Below are 20905 nucleotides of genomic sequence, written 5' to 3'. Positions count from 1 at the left end.
GCTGCAGGAGCCAAACCCCATTAACTTTGTAACAAGGTCGACTCGCAGGTTAGCATTCATCCTCCGATGACGGGGGGAGGGGGGGGTGTTCCCCATCATTCATCAGCGAGCGGCGGGACGATGTGTTTCAGAGCTCAGGACGAATGCCTCGGGCAACACGACCAGAATTAGAGCTCTCCACAGGCGTCCTGTCAGACGTGGAGGATCAGGACTCCGATGCATAATGGAGCAGCTTTTATGACCCAAATTCAGGGTGGTCTGCTGTACGGTAGAGCTGTCAGTCTTCCTCTATAGTACCAATATATGAAGTCGAAGCTATAGCTGACAGCCGTAGGGCAGCTAACGTTAACTTTAGCCGTCTCCATGAAGCCCCCCAAGCTAAGCTCCAAAACTCGCGACACAGTTAGGAAACCACAACGAGCTAACTAATGACAACGTAAGCATTTTTGGCCTTCTTCCGATTTCCAGCCGCAGCCCGTCACTCCCCCTTTGTACCAACTTCATTTTTTATTTTTATTGGTTTATTTGATAGGGACCATGCATATTTATGAACATTGTTGTATAAAAACACCATGTAAATATGCCAGAATTAGTCAAAATAACATTCATCTGCAGTCCCTAGGCAGGTAATACAGGACTAACATGGAGACAGCCAGCAGTCATACAGCACTCATTCACTATACATTAAAAAGGTACACACGATGGTGACATACAAAAACCTTTACTGGGTGCGTAACGTTAGCTCACAATGCCGTGTGTTTCTCCCTCCCGTAACTTACTGTTCAGACGTGACGTGAGAAGGGGGAGATTAGCTAACGTTAGCCAACCTATTCATTTAATTTGTTCCAGCAGCCCTAGTCTGTTGTAGGGGTGTGACGATACATCGATCTGGATCCATACATATCGATTCAATCCTTAACGATACCATATTATCGATACAAAGTGAAAATATCGATACGCGTCGACATCTTAAAAGATGCGCCTTTATTCAGAAATTCCCACTTTATATTATTCTTTTGATTGAAAAGAATAGTTTGTTTGTAATTCAAGGGTCTGGTAGAGCTTAATGAAAGAGTCATGACATTGTCAAATCCTATTTTAGTTGCTTTTGGTAAATATACAGTATATATAAATGGAACTGATCGTGTTTAATGGGCTTATGTATCGTCTCGTATCGATCGCAGGTCTTCCAAAGATTGCTGTTCCCATCAGTCACTAGGGTCACAAAGGGTCCAGGTTGAAAAAAAAAAATATAAAAAAAAAAACTGTAGTTACACGTTACTCGATTACACGTTGACTTTTGGAAAGATTTTGCAATTATTGAAATAAAAAAAATAAAAAACAGTGAAAAAGTTAAACAAATCAATAGTGAAAACACCTAGAACTGGGACATTTCCCTTCATAGCCCACAGCCCTCCAACAGTCCCCCCGCGTCTTCATTGTATCCGTATTCTAAACTTACGTGTGGTAGCACTTCCTCGCAGAGCCTCGCTGGCGGAGCTGTGATAGACGGCGAAAACGGCCACCTGGTACTCCGTCAGAGAGTTCAGGTAGGTGAGCTCCACGCTGTTCTCCGTCCCCTGGACCACCTGAAAGAAAGATCCCACCCGGGCGTTAGCCTGGACGCAGCGAGGGCCGCTCCGTCTGAGTCCTTTAGTCCACTAATCTATCGTTTTGGTCTTAGTCTACTAAGATTTCTTCAGTCGGGGTTTTCTTGTCTCCTTTTTCATGGTTTTTTTTGGACATTTTTTCCAATGTTTTTGTCGCCTTCTCTGAGTTTTTTTTTTTTTTGGACATTTTTTCAAAGTGCTTGTCTCATTTTTCAAGTTTTTTTTGGACAATATTTTTGACATTTTTGTCGCCTTCTTTCAGTTGGACATTTTTTCAAAGTGCTTGTCTCATTTTTCAAGTTTTTTTTGGACAATATTTTTGACATTTTTGTCGCCTTCTTTCAGGCTTTTTTTTTTTTTGGACATTTTTTCAAAGTGCTTGTCTCATTTTTAAAGTTTTTTTTGGAAAATTTTTTGGACATTTTTGTCGCCTTCTTTGAGGGTTTTTTTGTGGCTATTTTTCAACTTTTTGTTGACTTTTTCACGTTTTTTTTTGGACACTTCTTTTTGGTGTTATGAGGGTTTCGGCAGGTTTCAACAAGTCAAAATTCAAGACTTTTTAAGACCTTAGAATATCGTTTTTAGTTTCTTTAGACTTTTTTGGACAGTTTTTTTGGACAGTTTTTTCAACGTTTCTGAGGTTTTTGTCTCATTATTCAAGGTTTTTTTGGACATTTTTTTTGGACGATTTTGTCGCCTTCTTTGAGGGTTTTTTGTCGAGCTATATTTCAAGTTTTGTTTTTTTTGGAGGTTTTTTTCAATGTTTCTGAGGGTTTTTTTTTTGGCAATTTTGTTAGAGTTCTTGTCTCCTTTTTCAAGGTTTTTTTCAAGTTTTCAAGTGTTAGTCGACTGAGAATTTAGTTTTTTTGTTTTGTTTCTTTAGACGCCACAGTACTGCTTCACTTTGAAAAATAAAGATTTTCCAGTCTTATTGAGCAGTCAGCTCAGATTTCTACAAACCAACAAGTAAGTTTGTTTGTCACGTCACCATTAATATTTGCTAAAAAAAAGACTTTAATTAGCTTGGATTCTGTGCTCTTAGTCACTTAGAAACAGACAGCAGCACTGTGTACATTACCCAGCTTCTGTTTATTAGGGAACCTCGTACTGCGCCGCATGTTGCTGCAGGCATTCAGCTCGTCTCCAAAGAGATTTAAATCCAGTGGAACTAGATCAGATTAACGTAGATGAAACCTCACTTTCTCCTTGTGGGGAAACTGGGCTGTTCCAGCTGCAAACTGTAATAAACATCAAAGAGAAACTCGATGAAAATGAGAGTAAACTCAATAAACACAAATATCAACTCGGAAAATTACAGCACCGCGTGTATGTGTAGGCGTAATTTACAGGTTACAACTCCTCCAATAATCAAAACTGGGCTTTTTCTGAAGTTTTTGTTGCCTTTTTCAAGGAGTTTTTGGAAAATGTTTCCGACGTGTTTGTTGGCTTTTTATGAGGGTATTTTTGGACAATTATTTCGAAGTCTCTGAGGGGTGTTTTGGAATTTCTTTCAGAGTTTTTGTCTTCTTTTTCAAGGTTTTTTTGGACTTTTTTTCCCGACGTGTCTGGTGTTTTTTTAGCAATTTTTTCAGAGTTTTTGCCACCTTTTTCAAGTTTTTTTTGGACAATTTTCCCAACGTTTTTGTCGCCTTCATTGAGGTTTTTTGGGCAATTTTTTTTCGAGTTTTTGCCACCTTTTTCAAGTTTTTTTGGGACATTTTTTTTTCCCCGACGTGTCTGGTGTTTTTTTAGCAATTTTTTCAGAGTTCTTGTTTCCTTTTTCAAGGTTTTTTTTTTTACATTTTTCCAACGTTTTTGTCGCCTTCTTTGAGGTTTTTTTGGGCAATTTTTTCAGTTTTTTGCCACCTTTTTTCAAGGAGTTTTTGGAAAATGTTTCCGACGTGTTTGTTGGCTTTTTATGAGGGTATTTTTGGACAATTATTTCGAAGTCTCTGAGGGGTGTTTTGGAATTTCTTTCAGAGTTTTTGTCTTCTTTTTCAAGGTTTTTTTGGACTTTTTTTCCCGACGTGTCTGGTGTTTTTTTAGCAATTTTTTCAGAGTTCTTGTTTCCTTTTTCAAGGTTTTTTTTTTTACATTTTTCCAACGTTTTTGTCGCCTTCTTTGAGGTTTTTTTGGGCAATTTTTTCAGTTTTTGCCACCTTTTTCAAGTTTTTTTGGACTTTTTTTTTTTTTGTTTCTGGTGTTTTTGTGGCAATTTTTTCAGAGTTTTTGTTTCCTTTTTCAATGTTTTTTTGGATATTTTTCCAACATTTTTGTCGCCTTCTTTGAGGTTTTTTTGGAAATATTTTTCACAGTCTCTGAGTCTCAGTTTGGGCAACTTTTAACGGAGTTCTTGTCTCCTTTGTCTCCTTAAAATGTTTTCGCTGTTTTTGTTGCCTTCTTTTAGGTTTTTTGTGGCCGTTTTTCAGCGTTTTTGTCGACTTTTTTGACGTTTTTGATTTTAAAACCCTCAAAGATTCAGGGCAATGGAGAAAACATTCTGGGCTGGAGACCCAGAAGCTCCGCCCCCCTCGCTCCGCCCCTGTACCTTTTCCTCCGGCTTTCCTCCGCTGGCTGGGTAGTAGACCACGCGGTATTTCTCCACCTGGCCCGGCGCGTGGGTCCACCTCACCCGGAAACTCCGAGCCGTGACCTCGGATGTCACTAGGTCGCGCGGTGCCGCCACAGCCGCGGGCGGGCGGGCAGGTTGTCCTCCCCCTGGAGAAAGTAGCATGCACATGCTGCACCTATTCCATGATGGATGTACGTAAAGAATGCTGTGCAAGCTAACAAAAAACACACTGCTCACAAATAATCACATTTTATGTGCCAACTTTGAAACTTGTTTTGCTGAATTGGGAAAATGACAAACTGTAAATAATATTGTATTTTTACCTGCTATTTTAAGCAGCATGTGTGTGTATGTACGTTTCATCAAGGTGACGGTTCTTCTAAATAAGATGAGGTCGCTACATGTTATTAGACGGGGACTGTGTTTGTATTGCTTGGGGATCTCCTGTTGAGACAGTGGTACCCCAGGTCTCATTCAGGTCAGTGTCCCACATAACAACGGGACCTCATAACCTCTCCAGGCAGAGGAGAACGTCAACTCTGTGCCTCCATAGATTCAGGGAATCTAGACAGCTGCATGATAAGGGAAGGTTTTATTTCAGGACCGTCTCCTTTTGGAGGTCGGTGGGCCAGACACACTTTTGCATACTTCCCAGAGGCAGAGAGAGGCTGAACTAGGCGTTAGCATTCGATACTTCCCAGAGAGAGAGAGAGAGAGAGAGGCTGAACTTGGCTTTAGCATCTGTGTTTACGGCGCCTGCAAAATCTTTGTTGACCTTAAAGAGGTTCAGCTAACATTAACGCCTCCAGCATGAGTTTAAATACAACGACAGGAACTGTAGAGAGTTGGGATGGCAGCCACACGGCACTGTGTAATCCTAAATTCTCCCCAATTGGGATTCCATTAACTGCTCCTGTCTAAGTCGTCGTCGTGTCCCGAACCTTCTTCACGTATGCGAGCGAGATGCGCTGCGCCCGAGTCCTACCGAACAAACGGCATCAACAAGTAATCACAGCGGGAACTCTCGGTTGATATGAACCTCGGAGCTGCTTGTCGAGCTGCTCCACGCGCTCACAGACGGTCTTGGTGAGGCCGTCCACGATGTCGCTCATCACGCTGAAGTCGGCCACGTTGTAGACGTGGGTTTCCTCCGGCGGAGAGGCGATGGCCTTCAGCTCGTTCTCATCGGCGTTCTTCACACCTGGAGGGAGGGAGAGAGAGGGGGAGAGAGAAGGAGAGAGAGAAGGAGACAAAGAGAGAGAGAGAGAGCGAGGGAGGGAGGGAGGGAGAGGGAGGGGAGAGAGAGAGAGAGAGAGAGAGAGAGAGAGAGAGAGAGAGAGGGAGGGAGGGGAGAGAGAGAGGGAGACAGAAAGAGGGAGAGAGAGAGGAGACAGAGAGAGAAAGGGAGAGAGGGAGGGAGAGAGAGGAGACAGAGAGAGAAAGGGAGAGAGAGAGGGAGGGAGGTAGGGAGAGGAGGGAGGGAGGGAGGGAGAGGGAGGGGAGAGAGAGAGAGAGAGAGAGAGAGAGAGAGAGAGAGAAGGAGACAGAGAGAAAAGGGAGAGAGAGGGTGAGAAGGAGAAAGAGGGAGAGAGAGAGAAAAATAAGAAGAGAGAGAGAAAGGGAGAGCAGGAGAGAGAGGGATCAGACTGACAGGAAGTGGTTACAGGAAAGGTGTTTGAAGTTTTCGATGATGCAAGAAGTGGATGAATATATACGCTCTTGAATTTAAGGACTTCTCAAACTCTGAGATGTAAGGCTTTCCGAATCAGAGACCTCTTCTGTTATGTGATGCCGTCTTTTTACCCATCACGTGTTTACATTTTATTGAAGTTATTAAATGTGCTGATTTCTGTTCTTTTTAAGCTGTCCCATCTTCTGTTTTCACTATTACAATGATGTGTTTATATATGTGTATGTGCATTGATTTGTATGTGCTTTTGTTTCTTCTGTCAAAGCACTTTGTAATCTACCGACTTTAGAGATTAAGTTATTATTATTATTATTATTATGTGCGCCCTCTTAAATAATTCCTTTTAGACTTAAAGGTCCCATATTGTAAAAAGTGATCTTAAAGAGACAGACGCTGAAACAGAGTACAGACAGACAGTATGAGAAAAGTAATGTAAACATGTTCCAGTACAGCGGTGTCAAACGTAACTCCAGTGAGGGCCACACTGGAACATGAGAATCACATCCAGGGCCAGATGTTTAGTTTATTGAAATGGTTTTATTTAAGACAAAAGTCAAATATCTTTGACCGTATTATCGTATAAATCTTCTCACTTACAGTTTGGTCGACATAAAGTCCTAAAAAAGTCGGAAAAAAAGTTCCTTAGCAATCATTAAAATAAAAATAATAAAATAAAAAATAAAAAAGGTTGCAAAAACATTGTCGGAAAAAGCACCAAAAACACTGAAAAAGTGGCAAAAACGTTGAAAAAAGTGTCCGCAAAAGTGACAAAAACTTCAGAAAAGCTATGACAAAAGCCTATGTGTGCCAAACATTTACTGTGAACCTAAACTGATATGCGGGCCGGATCAAAATCTGCCAGGGGCCGAGACTTTGACACGTGTGGTCTAGTAGAAACCAAAAATACAAGTATGAACCTGAAAATGAGCATAACATGGGATGATACTGAGTTGACCTGCATGCGACCTGCGTTACGCGACATGCATGACCTGCAGTTGACCTGCGTGCATGCGTGCGTACCACTGTCTGTCTGTCTGTGTGTTTCTGTCCCTCCGTCAGTCTCTCTCTCCGTGTGCCTGATCGCGTGTCTCGCCGTAGACACGGCTGAGAAGTCAAGACAGCCAAAATCATCATGAACCTGGGGGTTTTATTTGGAAATTGGCTTTATTTTTTTTAAGTATCCGGCTGCACTGTGGCCTTCCTGTATGTGATTACCTGCCTGGCTTGACCCACTCGCTCTTTGGCTGAACGTACGAACGGAGAGATTGGATAACATGGGCGACGAAATGAAAATAGCTCTGCTCCACAGTGCTTCGCTTCCGTACGCGGGTGTGTTTCCGGCATTAGTGGAGGTGTGGCGTACCGATTGCAAACAGTTCTATCCCAGCCTCCCTCAGGCTCTGCGCTGGGGGTATCACGTCGTCCTGGGACTTCCCGTCAGTGATGAGGATTCCTATCTTGGGAACGCCGGGCCTGGACCCAGACTCCGGTTTGAAGCTGTTCTCCAGGATGAAGGTCAGAGCCAGACCTGCTCAGACACAAAGACAGGAGAACGGTGAATACAGTGTGACACAGACGCTGTTACAATTAATGGCCAAAATCCACTTTAAACCTGTCGCTACAACCCAATGAAAACCAGCAGTCATGGTCTTGTATAACTGGCGTTTCGGTAATGTTTAGTTTTTGTTCTTTTAAGCCAATTTGAAGACTTGATGTACTTGCTGATTGCTTATTTCAACGGTTTGAAAGCACTGTGTGTTGTTTCTTTGAGCAGGGTTAAAGTTGGCAGCCTTAGTTGAAATGAAAATATGTGACATATTATGTGCGTGCAGAAACCATAATTTAAAAAGAAAGATAAAGGTGAAAATCTCCCAAAATCAGGGACTTAAAGACATTTAGCTTTAAAAAGACTTTTTTTTTTTTTTTTAAGCTAGCAGAAAGAAATCCCAAAGCGGAGGCAGGATTCAACGTTAAGTTTTTTTTTTTTTTTTTTTTTACTTGTCCAGTCGGGCAAGTGACAAAAAAGTCTACTTTCCCAAAGTCAAAATGATAAAATGAAAAAAATCTAAAACAAAAAGTTAGCAGAAACGTAAAGAAAGACAAAAATGTCAAAGTTAAATAAAAAAAAAAGAAGAAAAAAAAAAAAAAAAACGCGTCAAAAAAAGTAAAAAAAAAAATAAACATTGAAAAAAAACTGTCAAACTTCAGAAAAAAAAAACATCAAAAAAGTGAAAAATATAGTTGAAATAAAGTCTCAAAGAAGTAATGAAAATAAAATGCAAAAACATTATATTCATCATTAAAAATATGTCAAAAAAAGCATTAAAAACCTGGAAAAAAAGAAATGGAAAAAAATGTCACTAGCACCAACTCAATTCTTGATTGGCCAACGGTTCTCTGACATGGGTCAAGAGAACAATAACGTCATTCATGATAGGATGACGCCCGACAGGCAAGTGGGTTGTTATATTAACTTGCCCGATGTGGCGTTTTACTTGCCCCGGGCAACCCTTATTGTTGAACCCTGGGAGATAGAATATCAAAGCTATGACGTTAAACATGTAGTAGCCTGGGAAACATGACATTTTGCATTTTCCATATCCTTGTTTTGACATGCTGAATTCATGATTTGTTGGACAAAGTGACGGCTACTGTAGAAAATGACTGTCAGCTGAAAATTACAGCCACTTACGCCGTGTTGTAATGAGACGTTGTGATAGTAAGTTAAGCCCTGGCTGACAGTATGATTGCCTTAACTCAGCGGTGTCAAATGTAACTCCAGTGAGGGCCACACTGGGAAATGAGAATCACATCCAGGGCCAGATGTTTAGTTTATTGAAATGGTTTTATTTAAGACAAAAGTCAAATATTTCTGACCGTATTATCATGTCTTATAAAGTCTTCTCACTTACTTACAGTTTGGTCGACGTAAAGTCCTAAAAAAGTCGGAAAAAAAGCTCCTTAGCCATCTTAGAAAAAAAAAAAAAAAAAAAAGGTCGCAAAAGCATCAAAAACATCGAGAATTTTTTTTTTGGAAAAAGCACCAAAAAACATCTGAAAAAGTGGCAAAAACATTGAAAAAACATGGGAAAACGCAGCAAAAAAAACGTCGGAAAAAGTGGCAAAAACACTGTAAAAAGCACGGGAAAACGCATTAATAAAACATCTGAAAAAGTGGCAAAAACATTGGAAAAAAAACATCGGAAAAAGCATTAAAAAAAAACTCTGAAAAAGTGCCAAAAATGTTGAAATAAGCGTCGGCAAAAGTGACAAAAACTTCAGAAAAGCGATATAAAACTATGTGTGCCAAACATTTATTGTGAACCTAAACTGATATGCGGGCCGGATCAATATCTGCGAGGGGCCAGATTTGGCCCGCGGGCCTCGAGTTTGACACGCGCCTTAACTCTTACCTCTGAGGCGTAAATAAAATAAAGACTTAATAAACACGAGGGCTTTTAACGGTTGTTAAGAGCTCGACAAGTGTTTAGTCTAATTAGTGTGTGAACATAATGAGCAGCTGACTTCTGTTGGCTCCATTAATAACATTACTGATACTCTATGACTGTTTAAACCCCGCTGGTACTTCAGCATTAATTCAGCTCGTTGACCAACACACGACTATGAAGTAACTCTGGCAGTTTGGCTTCAGCCAATACAAAGCTAGAGTTGTGGCTTTTTTTAACTGTCATGTTGTCCTCAGAACTATGACAAAAGAACGTTGACATTTTTTTTTGGAAAAAGCTACAAAAACGCAAAAAAATCGGCTAAAAAAAAGTGACCAAAAAAAACCATCAAAAACATCGCCAAAGGAGACAACAACAATGGAAAAAAGTGGGGGAAAACATCGGAAAAACCGACAAAAAAACTTAAGAAAAATGACAAAAACATAATTAAAACGCTAAAAAAGTGACAAAAAAATTCGGAAAGAAAGTGACATAACAATTGGAATCAAATCAACAAAAATGTCGAGAAAAGTGTTAAAAAAGAACAACAAAATGTAGAAATTTCGACCCAGAAAAACACAAAGTTGCAGGTCGACGGGAAGACTCCACAAGGGTTTTAAGAAGTTAGTTCATCGATTAGCTGTTTGATCTCTAAAATGTCAGAAAATGAGGATCAGTGTTTCCCAAAAAGCCCAAGATGACGACCTCAAATGTCTTGTTTTGTCCTTAACTCAAAGATCTTCAGCTTACTGTGACGAGAATCAGAGAATCTTTGCACTCAAACTGATCCATTATCAAAATAGTTGCTGATTAATTTGAAGTGCTCATATTATGCTTTTTGGCTTTTTCCCTTTTATTGTGTTATATATCTTTTTTGTGCACGTTATAGGTTTACAAAGTGAAAAAGTCCAAAGTCCCCCCCAAAGGGACTTACCATCTCCAACAGAAAACACTGTTCACAAACTGCTCCAAACAGCTCTATTGTAGTCCAGCCTTTACTTCAGAGACAAACGTGGTCACTTTGGAACACACGTTATAATGCTCGCCTAGCTGCTAGCATGGCACGCCCTCATACTCTGCTTCTGACTGGCTAGTAGTCCTTACCTAGCTACTGTCAGGGCACGCCCTCATACTCTGCTTCTGACTGGCTAGTAGTCCTTACCTAGGTACTGTCAGGCACGCCCTCATACTCTGCTTCTGACTGGCTAGTAGTCCTTACCTAGGTACTGTCAGGGCACGCCCTCATACTCTGCTTCTGACTGGCTAGTAGTCCTTACCTAGGTACTGTCAGGGCACGCCCTCATACTCTGCTTCTGACTGGCTAGTAGTCCTTACCTAGGTACTGTCAGGGCACGCCCTCATACTCTGCTTCTGACTGGCTAGTAGTCCTTACCTAGGTACTGTCAGGGCACGCCCTCATACTCTGCTTCTGACTGGCTAGTAGTCCTTACCTAGGTACTGTCAGGGCACGCCCTCATACTCTGCTTCTGACTGGCTAGTAGTCCTTACCTAGGTACTGTCAGGGCACGCCCCCATACTCTGCTTCTGACTGGCTAGTAGTCCTTACCTAGGTACTGTCAGGGCACGCCCTCATACTCTGCTTCTGACTGGCTAGTAGTCCTTACCTAGGTACTGTCAGGACACGCCCTCATACTCTGCTTCTGACTGGCTAGTAGTCCTTACCTAGGTACTGAGCATGTGCGACTGCCAACAAAGATGTTCCAGCAGTGAGAGGTCTCACTCTGTAGCTAAAACAGAGACCTGAACACAGGGTGAAAAGAGGAGCTGCAGCAATGAGCAGTACAACAAAAATATGGTGTTTTCTGAAAATTAAACCATGTAAACCTATTCTGATACAACCTCTAAATACAATTATGAACCTGAAAATGAGGATAATATGAGCACTTTAATAGTTGAAAACCAATCAATTCATCTTCGCAGCTCTAATTTCCTGTCATACTTCTTGAATATCAATGGAGCTGCTGTTAAGTTGCGTGCTGTGGCCCCAAATGATTTACCTTATGACTCGAAGTCGGCTCTTATCACCGAGTCACAGGTCACCAACTTTTCAACACTGAGCCGAAATAATCTGCACTGAAATGAATTTAATAAGCTAGAGGATTGGCTTTGGGCCAAGTCAACCGCCAGAGCTTATCTGTGATGAGTATGGCAGACCATAATACCCAGAAGGAGGCTTGGGGTTTTGGCTGGTAGCATATCGTACCCGTCAGTGTGTTTCCTCCTTTATACGGCAGGTTCTTCACAGCCTCCATCACAGCCTCTTTGGTGGTGTGAGCGTTGAGATGCCACTCAATCCGGGGGTCTCCACTGTACTGAGCCAGGCCTGCACACACACACACACACACAAACACACACACATACAAGCAATGAATGACAGACAGACAGAGCCTGTAAACATGTATTTGGAATCTTTGCAAACTTTGGTGTAGTTTTTTCAATGAAACACCTGAAACCCAGACATCAAAACTTCCCTCACCAATCCTGGTTTTGTCGAACTCTACAGAGAAAGCCTTGACCAGATTCTCCAGGAACGTCCGGACGAGCCTGAAGTTGATGCGGCCGATACTCCAGGAGCCGTCCACCAGAATAACAATGTCGGCTATGGCCGGAGTCTTACACATAAACTTCTCTTCTGCTAAAGACAAAAAAGACAGAAACACAGAAAGTACGAACACAAATTTACCAGACAAAAAATGGTCTGTAACAACTCAGCATTATGTAACAACGCAGCATTATGTAACAACGCAGCATTATGTAACAACGCAGCATTATGTAACAACGCAGCATTATGTAACAACTCAGCATTATGTAACAACGCAGCATTATGTAACAACTCAGCATTATGTAACAACTCAGCATTATGTAACAACGTATTATGTAAAAACACCTGTATTTTGTAATAACACCCTCTTCATGTAAACACCCTCATTATGTAATAACGCATTTTGTTATAACACCCGCATTGCGTAATAACACCCTCATTATGTAATAACACCCTCATTATGTAATAACACCCTCATTATGTAATAACACCCTCATTATGTAATAATGCATTATGTAATAACACCCTCATGTAATAACACCCTCATTATGTAATAACACCCTCATGTAATAATGCATTATGTAATAACACCCTCATGTAATTACACCCTCATGTAATAATGCATTATGTAATAACACCCTCATTATGTAATAATGCATTATGTAAAAACACCCTCATTACGTAATAACAACCTCATGTAATAACACCCTCATTATGCACTAATGCATTATGTAATAACACCCTTATGTAAAAACATCCTCATTATGTAATGCATTATGTAATAACACCCTCATTAAGTAATAATGCATTATGTAATAACACCCTCATTATGTAATAACACCCTCATGTAATAACACCCTCATTATGTAATAACACCCTCATGTAATAATGCATTATGTAATAACACCCTCATTATGTAATAACACCCTCATGTAATAATGCATTATGTAATAACACCCTCATGTAATAATATCCTCATGTAATAATTCATTATGTAAAAACACCCTCATGTAATAATGCATTATGTAATAACACCCTCATTATGTAATAACCTCATTATGTAATAACACCCTCATTATGCACTAATGCATTACGTAATAACACCCTTATGTAATAACATCCTCATTATGTAATAATGCATTATGTAATAACACCCTCATTATGTAATAATGCATTATGTAATAACACCCTCATGTAATAACACCCTCATGTAATAACACCCTCATGTAATAATGCATTATGTAATAACACCCTCATGTAATAATATCCTCATGTAATAATGCATTATGTAATAACACCCTCATTATGTAATAATGCATTATGTAATAACACCCTCATGTAATAACACCCTCATGTATGTAGATACTACCCTCATTTAATGACTAATAATGCATTATGTAATAACACCCTCTATTATGTAATAATCATGTGTAACACCCTCATTATGTAAAAACACCCTCATTATGTAATACCACCCTCATTAAGCACTAATGCATTATGTAATAACACCCTTATGTAATAACATCCTCATTATGTAATGCATTATGTAATAACACCCCCATTATGTAATAATGCATTATGTAATAACACCCTCATGTAATAACACCCTCATTATGTAATAACACCCTCATGTAATAATGCATTATGTAATAACACCCTCATGTAATAAAACCCTCATGTAATAATGCATTATGTAATAACACCCTTATGTAATAACATCCTCATTATGTAATGCATTATGTAATAACACCCTCATTATGTAATAACAACCTCATTATGTAATAACACCCACAATTTGTGTTAATTTGCTGGACCTCGATATGAACCTGTATTATGTGATAAAACCCTCAATAAATGTATCCGCATTTTGTTATAAATTCTTACAAAATGCGGGGGTTGCACTTTTTAATCACAAAAATGTAATATGGGGCATTATGTAATAACAAACCAAAATGGATGTCTTCATTCATTTGTAATATTGTTTATTTCATGAATTCTAGCGTGAATCATGGTGACTCAAAATATACTTTTTGATCAGTAGATTCGTTTGACCTTTCATCGGTCATTACACATCACTAAAGTTATTACATTCAGGGTTGTTACAAAATGCGGCAGATTGTTACATAATGCGGGTGTTATAACATAATGTACATTTATTACATTTTGATGTTTATTATATAATGTCTTGTTTAGAGATGCACCGATTGTCTGACATATACTGATTTACGTCAAATTCAGTCGGGAGGCGCATGAGTTACATCACGCAACATCAGCATCGCATGTGCACATGCAGGGCTTCCGCTATATGCACGTAGCAGCGGCGCACTGCCGCTCAATCAGCTGTTTATGAAATGTCAAAGTCGTAATTATACACGGCTCTGCAGACAGTCAGCCTCTCTCTCCCCTCTGAGGCTGAACAACGAACACGAAAACAGCACTCACGCGGGTCCCGTGAAATATGAGATGAGACAAGAAGCTAACGTTAGTGAACGCTACGGTCCCTCTGCCTCTGATGCCCCGCTGGCCGTCGCTGTATTCCTCCGACACGCTGTATTAATGTTACCGTTTAAAACGCTTTCCAGGTTAGTGGGGATGCATAGTGCTCAAAACCAACATTAAAGACCTACCACCGGTAGCTAACGTTAGCAGATAAGCCCGTTGACAACAACGGTATTGTTCATATTTATGCACAATGACACAGAAAGCAAACTTGCTAAAAAAGGAACTACACGCTGTTTTCAGGTAACGTTACTGTTGACGTTCAAACAGGCCTGTGTGTGTTCTTCATACTGCAAGGCTATATTTATTTTGTTATTTATATATTATTGTATTGCCTTTACCTGTTTTCATACATACAGAAGTTTAGTTTGCTAAATATATCACGTTTTTAGTTGGATATTGGATGTGAAAAGAAGGAAATGGTTCTTCCATAACATTGCACTTTAGATGTGTGTGAATTACCCCCACCAGGAGTCATTTATATAGTTCTACTTCATAGTGATCGATTATCTATTCAAAAAATGTTCTATGTCCTATGAAAAAATGGTACATTTTCTATTAAAGAAAAGGTCGAAAATAATTGTGTGTCCTGTAAAGTGGTTAGAAATGTTACATGGTCTTGTTTAACATAGTAAAATGTGTAATTGTGGCGAGTTTCCTGCCCTGCTGGTGATAGCTTTGGCACCATTTTGGTTCATTATTCTCTATTAAAATGAAGACTTATAATATGTATGGTGATGTAAAGTATGAACCAGATTTAAAAACGGTATGTAATACATGTACACAGCCGCCTACAGCTCACACACGATAAATCAGAAAACTAAAAAGTAGGACAATTTGATGTGCAGCCTGTGTCCCAGAGTATTACAAAGTGTTTCATTAATTCTAATTCAGTTCAATGCAGTATAATTAAACCCTGGAGAAGCAAAGTACTTAGTTTTAGCAGATGAAAAATAACAGCCCACTCTGTTGTTTGTCCCAACAGTTTACCGGGTGATAAAACAGACCACACTCTAATGAGGCAAACATCAGTTAATTTACAAAAGCCAGTCCAGCACACAGTGAGCCAAAGGCCAACCAAATTAGGAAACAACCATATATGTAATCATCCACATACTTTCTCACAGAGCTTAGGAAACCTCTGTGGGTTTGGGTGGGAAAAAAAAAAACAACAGAATCGTTAATTAATGCTGGTTTTAATCCCAGTAGACCCAATAATCAGAATTAATAAAAATACTGCCGATATGCAGTTGAGCAAGGCGCTTAAACTCCCGGTAACTCCGGTGGAAGAGCAGGAAACAGGATACTGTTAAAGTGCATGTATGTTTGTTAGAAAACAATACCGGGATACATGAAGGTTGAGAAACTATTTGCAATAATATCATATTTTATGGACACACTTTGAAACTTTCTGAGCAGCCAGTTCTGGCATATTTTAATCTCTGTGATCCATATTTTGCTCCAAAGTCACATCCCAATGTATGCCTACTTTACACCAAGACTTTTAAGCGATTCCACTGTCGCAGAGTAATCTCCAATATCTGAATGTAATCCTGAGAGTCTTGCTAGAGTCGGGGCGCTCCCGTCGTCTCCATGGTTTGGTGCGAGGTCATCAAACTCAGTCCCAGTCAGTCTTTCTCCCGTCTGGACGTTCAGACTAAATCAAACGTGTTTGATATTATCCTTAAGTTTGAAGTCTTGGTAGTGAAGTTAAATCATGTGAACACTGTCAAAAACCAACGGGTGCTCTCCCTCCAGCACCAAACAGGAAGCAGCAAACGGCTAGAGCCAGTGGTGTTTATGGCTGCTATGGCGCATCGCTAAGCTAAACGCTAAAGGGGGAAAGTTTTTTTTCTGATTTTCAACCCTTCTGAAGTGAGTCATCCAACGGGAATTTTAACGGCAGATAAATGCAACCCTCCGCGTACTGGAGACATTCATCTCCATGTACGGCAGGACAGAAAATCTGCAAACTTTCCCTTAAGTTACCAGCTAACGCTAGCGGTAGCTAGCTAACTTGTTGTAGTTGTAGGCTGTGTCTCAAACCGCCTAATGCACACTTCAAACACTTAGTTTTAAGTATGTACCATATTTTCCGGACTATAAGTCGCACTGAAGTCGCATTTATTTAGAAATTTATTTCACAAAATCCAAGACCAAGAACAGACATTTAATCTGGAAAGGCAAGTTATTAAACACACAACAGCAGCCAGAACAAGGGGCTGAATACGGTAGGTGTCCTCTATGTTAACGTAACACATTAACAGTTATTAAACTACCCAACAGCCCCCAGAACAAGGGGCTGAATACGGTAGGTGTCCTCTATGTTAACGTAACACATTAACAGTTATTAAACTACCCAACAGCCCCCAGAACAAGGGGCTGAATACGGTAGGTGTCTCTACGTTAACGTAACGTAACTGCACTGTTGACGAGCCTCTCCCAGCAGCACGTTGTTCAAGCACCCATCTGTGGACTCCTTCCTCCAGCTCTGGCAATCTGGATTTCAGCACGACTAGCTTTCTTTGTTTTCTTCATTGCAGTAAGACTAACCTTTTCTCCAGTCCCTCACAAGTTTCTCTCTCACTCCAAACTCTCGTTCTGCTGCTCGATGACCGTTTTCGGCTGCGTGTTTTACTACCTGCAGTCTCCTGCAGCTTCTTTTCTTTCTCAGTTGTCTTTAGGAGCAGCATATAGTCCTCACAAGCCTAGAGCACCTCTCGCGGCTGTAGACGGTAATGTTTTCCGCATTAAATAACATTTAAAAACATGTTACATTATATATATTTTGATATATAAGTCGCACCTGACTATAAGTCGCAGGACCAGCCAAAGCATGAAAAAAAGTGAGACTTATAGTCCGGAAAATACGGTAGTGTAGATAATGCAAGAAGTCAGTTCGAGTGGAACGATGGACCCTACTCGCACTAAACGGGCGCCATCTTTGACTGCCCTTGACCCGCAGCTGATTGGCCGAACGCGTCACGTGGGTCTGGCTGCTCCCGAATTTCAAAACTGACCGTAATGGCGACTCGTTCGGAATACGATCTCGTGTTTTACGAAAATAGTTCCCCGAAACGTGTTTCTGAAAACATTTGAATGAGTTGTTGTTGCTGTTTTGTTGATCGCCAAAAGGTCAGTTTAAAAGATTTTTAATTTATTGTAGCTTTTTTTGTAGTGTTTAGGTTGGTGTTTAGGTTGGAGGTAATATTTTGTATGAGCTAAATATGTTAAAGCTGTATGTAGAAATGATTCTACTCAAAGCCATTATGACCTTCCTAATTATCAGATTTACTATCATTTCAACGTCGTTGATATAGACTACACGCACCTAAACCGTACCTGCCACTAGCCTCTCACCGGACCCTGATTGGTTCGGTAAGCTGGGAGTTCGAACACAAATGCATTAACTTGTAGCCTTTAAAAACGGCAAAAAAAGTCAAAAGGTACAAGATCATAGACTTCAAATGGTAGAAGCGCGCTCTACCCGTTCGCGGGTGCAGTAAACATTTCCTTTCATTGGCAGCAGCAAGCTCCACCGATCAGACGTTGCCGTTACGCTCAGGATTGTGGGTGGTGTAGTACTTCTCAATAGGATCGCGAATAAAACATGTTTTTCTTAAAACAAGGGTGATTTCATACCGACTTCCAGCTTCTACAGGAGCAGAAACTTTTGTTTCACAACCTCGGAACTCGTGGTCAGTCTGCCTCGGATGGTTTAGACATCACGGCTGATAATTAAAATCCTTTTGGAGAAAATCAAAAGGGAACCACACTGCTGAGCTCTATTGTGAATGTGTAAAAGAATAAAAAAAAAAAAAGTGTGGCAGTTCCGTGTGCGTGCCCAGCATGCATGGCAAACCTTCCTTGAATAAATAAAAGCTTAAAAGAAAGAACACACACGTACACACACCAAAGAAAATCTCAGTTGTGGAGCCATGAAGCAGTGATTGAGCTAAAAACTGTTAGAAAAACTTCTTAACTTGTAGGTAGAAACATGAGCCTCAGCCACTGATTTGCATTGAGCTTTTAGCTGCAGTATAAACTTGACACATACTTGGCCCCGGTGCTGCCCTGATCTGTGCATGTGAAACCTACACTGTATATCTACACCCGCTGGCACGCGATTTCTTATCCCGCAGATGTATAAGAGAATATTTCAATCAGGTTGCAGCATGTTATAACATCTCAGTCAAGAGGTGGAGAGGGTTGTGTGTTTGGAGGGTTGGTGAAGGCATGCTTCTGCAGTCATTTCATTCATCAATGACAGGAAAAAAGAAGTGTATCACTCCTTACAAGTCTGTACAGTGTCGGAATTTAAACCTCCACCTCGGCCCGCTACCCAATACGACTTCAGTGGACAATTACTTCACAGCTCTGGAAAGTATGAGCCTTGGAGTCGGTGTTGGTTTATGCGGTGGGCGATACAGACATTTAAGCTACATTTTGGGTTGGTGCTGCAAGTCGCCGTCCGCTAAACCACACAAAAACATTATACGGTTATACTTCAATGCACATTAGAGTGGCTCCTGTGCATGTGTGTCACTGGGATGTAGTCTGGTGTTGCAAACTACAAAAGCAAAACGTGCATGACCTATTCTTCCCAGTAAAAAAAGAGAGCATCAATTTCAGGCAGTTAAATGTGTCACTGTTGCAGACAGCTGGCAGAAGAGTCTTGATTCGCTTAGTCGGTTGGCTTTACTGAGCTGTAATTTACACAAGGCAACTGTGGAGAGAAGATGTAGGTGGACCGAGTTTATTTGAGAGGGTAAAGCAGAAAACAGTAGATCAAAGTCAAAATCTTGACAAGCGGAAAGCAAAAGTATGACCCTTTCTTTCTTCTTGTAGTCCTGACTGTGATACAAGAGTATAAACAGCCATTACCTCATAAACGAACGAGTCTCTTTGGCGTCCCTGGAATTTGTCTGACGTCTTGGGCGTAGGCTCTTACCGACAGAAGTTCCCGAATCTCGTTGTCTCTCCAGTTAGGCTACATTCACACCGCTACGGTTTGGTTTTTAAGCGTGACTTTTGAGCCAAAAGCGATCTCCGTGCACACAAAGTAGAAGAGCTAATCTCCGTTTAAACTAACACGCCCCAAACCAAAATATCTCATCAACATTCTGGTATACTGGGCATAAACAGGAGGCAGCGTGGAGACTCCGCCCGCTGCTGGTAGTTGCCATGGTAACGTTGGTACCTTTAGTCTCAGAGAACGAGACGTCGTGACCGATGAGACCCAATCAGGAGGAGAAACGTTGGCGTCAGTGTCGGTGTTGCCAAGTGTTTCCAAATGTCTCCGGTTTAGAGCAGGGGGAATGAGAGGGGGAAACGCCAGAGCAGGGGGAATGAGAGGGGGAAACGCCAGAGCAGGGGGAATGAGAGGGGGAAACGCCAGAGCAGGGGGAATGAGAGGGGGAAACGCCAGAGCAGGGGGTAATGAGAGGGAGGGAAACACCAGAGCAGGGGGAATGAGAGGGAGGAAACGCCAGAGCAGGGGGAATGAGAGGGGGAAACGCCAGAGCAGGGGGAATGAGAGGGGGAAACGCCAGAGCAGGGGGAATGAGAGGGGGAAATGCCAGAGCAGGGGAACACCAGAGCAGGGGGAATGAGAGGGGGAAACGCCAGAGCAGGGGGAATGAGAGCAAGGGGAATGAGAGGGGGAAACATAGCCATTCTAAATATTGGAGGGGGGGGGGACATATCTCCTGTATTCCCACCCTGAAAATCTACGCCTAAGAAAGGATGTTTCTCAGTCAATACAGGAAGTGGAATTGAAGGGCAAAACAGTGCTTTAGAGAACTAAGTGAAAAGAGGACTCGCCTGCTTTTTAATAGCACGTCTGGGAAAACGCTCGCACCTGGACAGATGGTGAAAAAGGGCAGAGAGGGAGAAGACGCAGCAGCGATGGAAAAATCTGTGACAGAGGCACATTAAAGGGTGTAACTACACCAACGAGTCTGCCACTAATACCAACGCTGTGTTTCTTCCCCCTTGACTTACTAGTCTTTCAGACATTTGTTTTCTTTTATTTCTTTCATTCTCTGTGATTCTGCTGTCCTGATTATTTGGCTTTTATGTATTATCACCAGCACTGTTGTCTGTTTTAGTACTCATTTATGCGTGTGTCTTGTTTCACTTCCCAGCTACGCAGAGTAATTACACAAGAGCAATACAAGTAAACGTGATAATGAGAAGGAATTAAAAAGGTAACGGGAATGTTGAAAAGGAAAGAAGCTAAAACACAGAGATAGAAAAGAGAGATCAGTGCTCAGACGTGAGCAACGGGTGTGGTCGAGGAAGAAAACAATGGCCCGGTTTAAAGAAATAATCCCCATAATATCCGTGTACCTTAATGTCCATGTTATGATCCGATGGGACTTCTGCAGAGGAAGTGATTAGGGGTGGTATGGTTCACAAAACCCACGGTTCAGTTTTTAGGGCCGCTGTTTTCAGTTCTGTACGGTTCTTATTTTTTCTTTTAATCTTTAACACTCCAGAAATATACTTCAGCATATGATACAT

The 20905-nt window shown here is 41.0% G+C and overlaps 1 protein-coding gene across 7 annotated transcripts in view; it reads right to left on the bottom strand.

Moving 5' to 3' along the window:
* The window catches only part of LOC144537385 (collagen alpha-1(XIV) chain-like), a 223784-nt gene that overhangs the window by 132861 nt on the left and 70018 nt on the right, over window positions 1–20905 (bottom strand). For 5 of the 7 annotated variants that reach the window (XM_078281063.1, XM_078281065.1, XM_078281069.1 and 2 more), the window contains 6 exons: window positions 11816–11974; window positions 11543–11662; window positions 7236–7400; window positions 5222–5383; window positions 4159–4328; window positions 1463–1589 (listed from right to left, as the gene is read on the bottom strand). In XM_078281063.1, coding sequence (XP_078137189.1) covers window positions 1463–1589; window positions 4159–4328; window positions 5222–5383; window positions 7236–7400; window positions 11543–11662; window positions 11816–11974 — 903 coding nt within the window. The remainder of the gene's footprint in view (window positions 1–1462; window positions 1590–4158; window positions 4329–5221; window positions 5384–7235; window positions 7401–11542; window positions 11663–11815; window positions 11975–20905) is intronic. The other 2 variants (XM_078281064.1, XM_078281070.1) reach the window with 1 other exon arrangement.

This window comes from Sander vitreus, chromosome 22 (assembly GCF_031162955.1).
Source record: "Sander vitreus isolate 19-12246 chromosome 22, sanVit1, whole genome shotgun sequence".
In the NCBI taxonomy this organism is placed as follows: Eukaryota; Metazoa; Chordata; class Actinopteri; order Perciformes; family Percidae; genus Sander; species Sander vitreus.
This window is presented reverse-complemented; position numbering and strand designations above follow the sequence as displayed.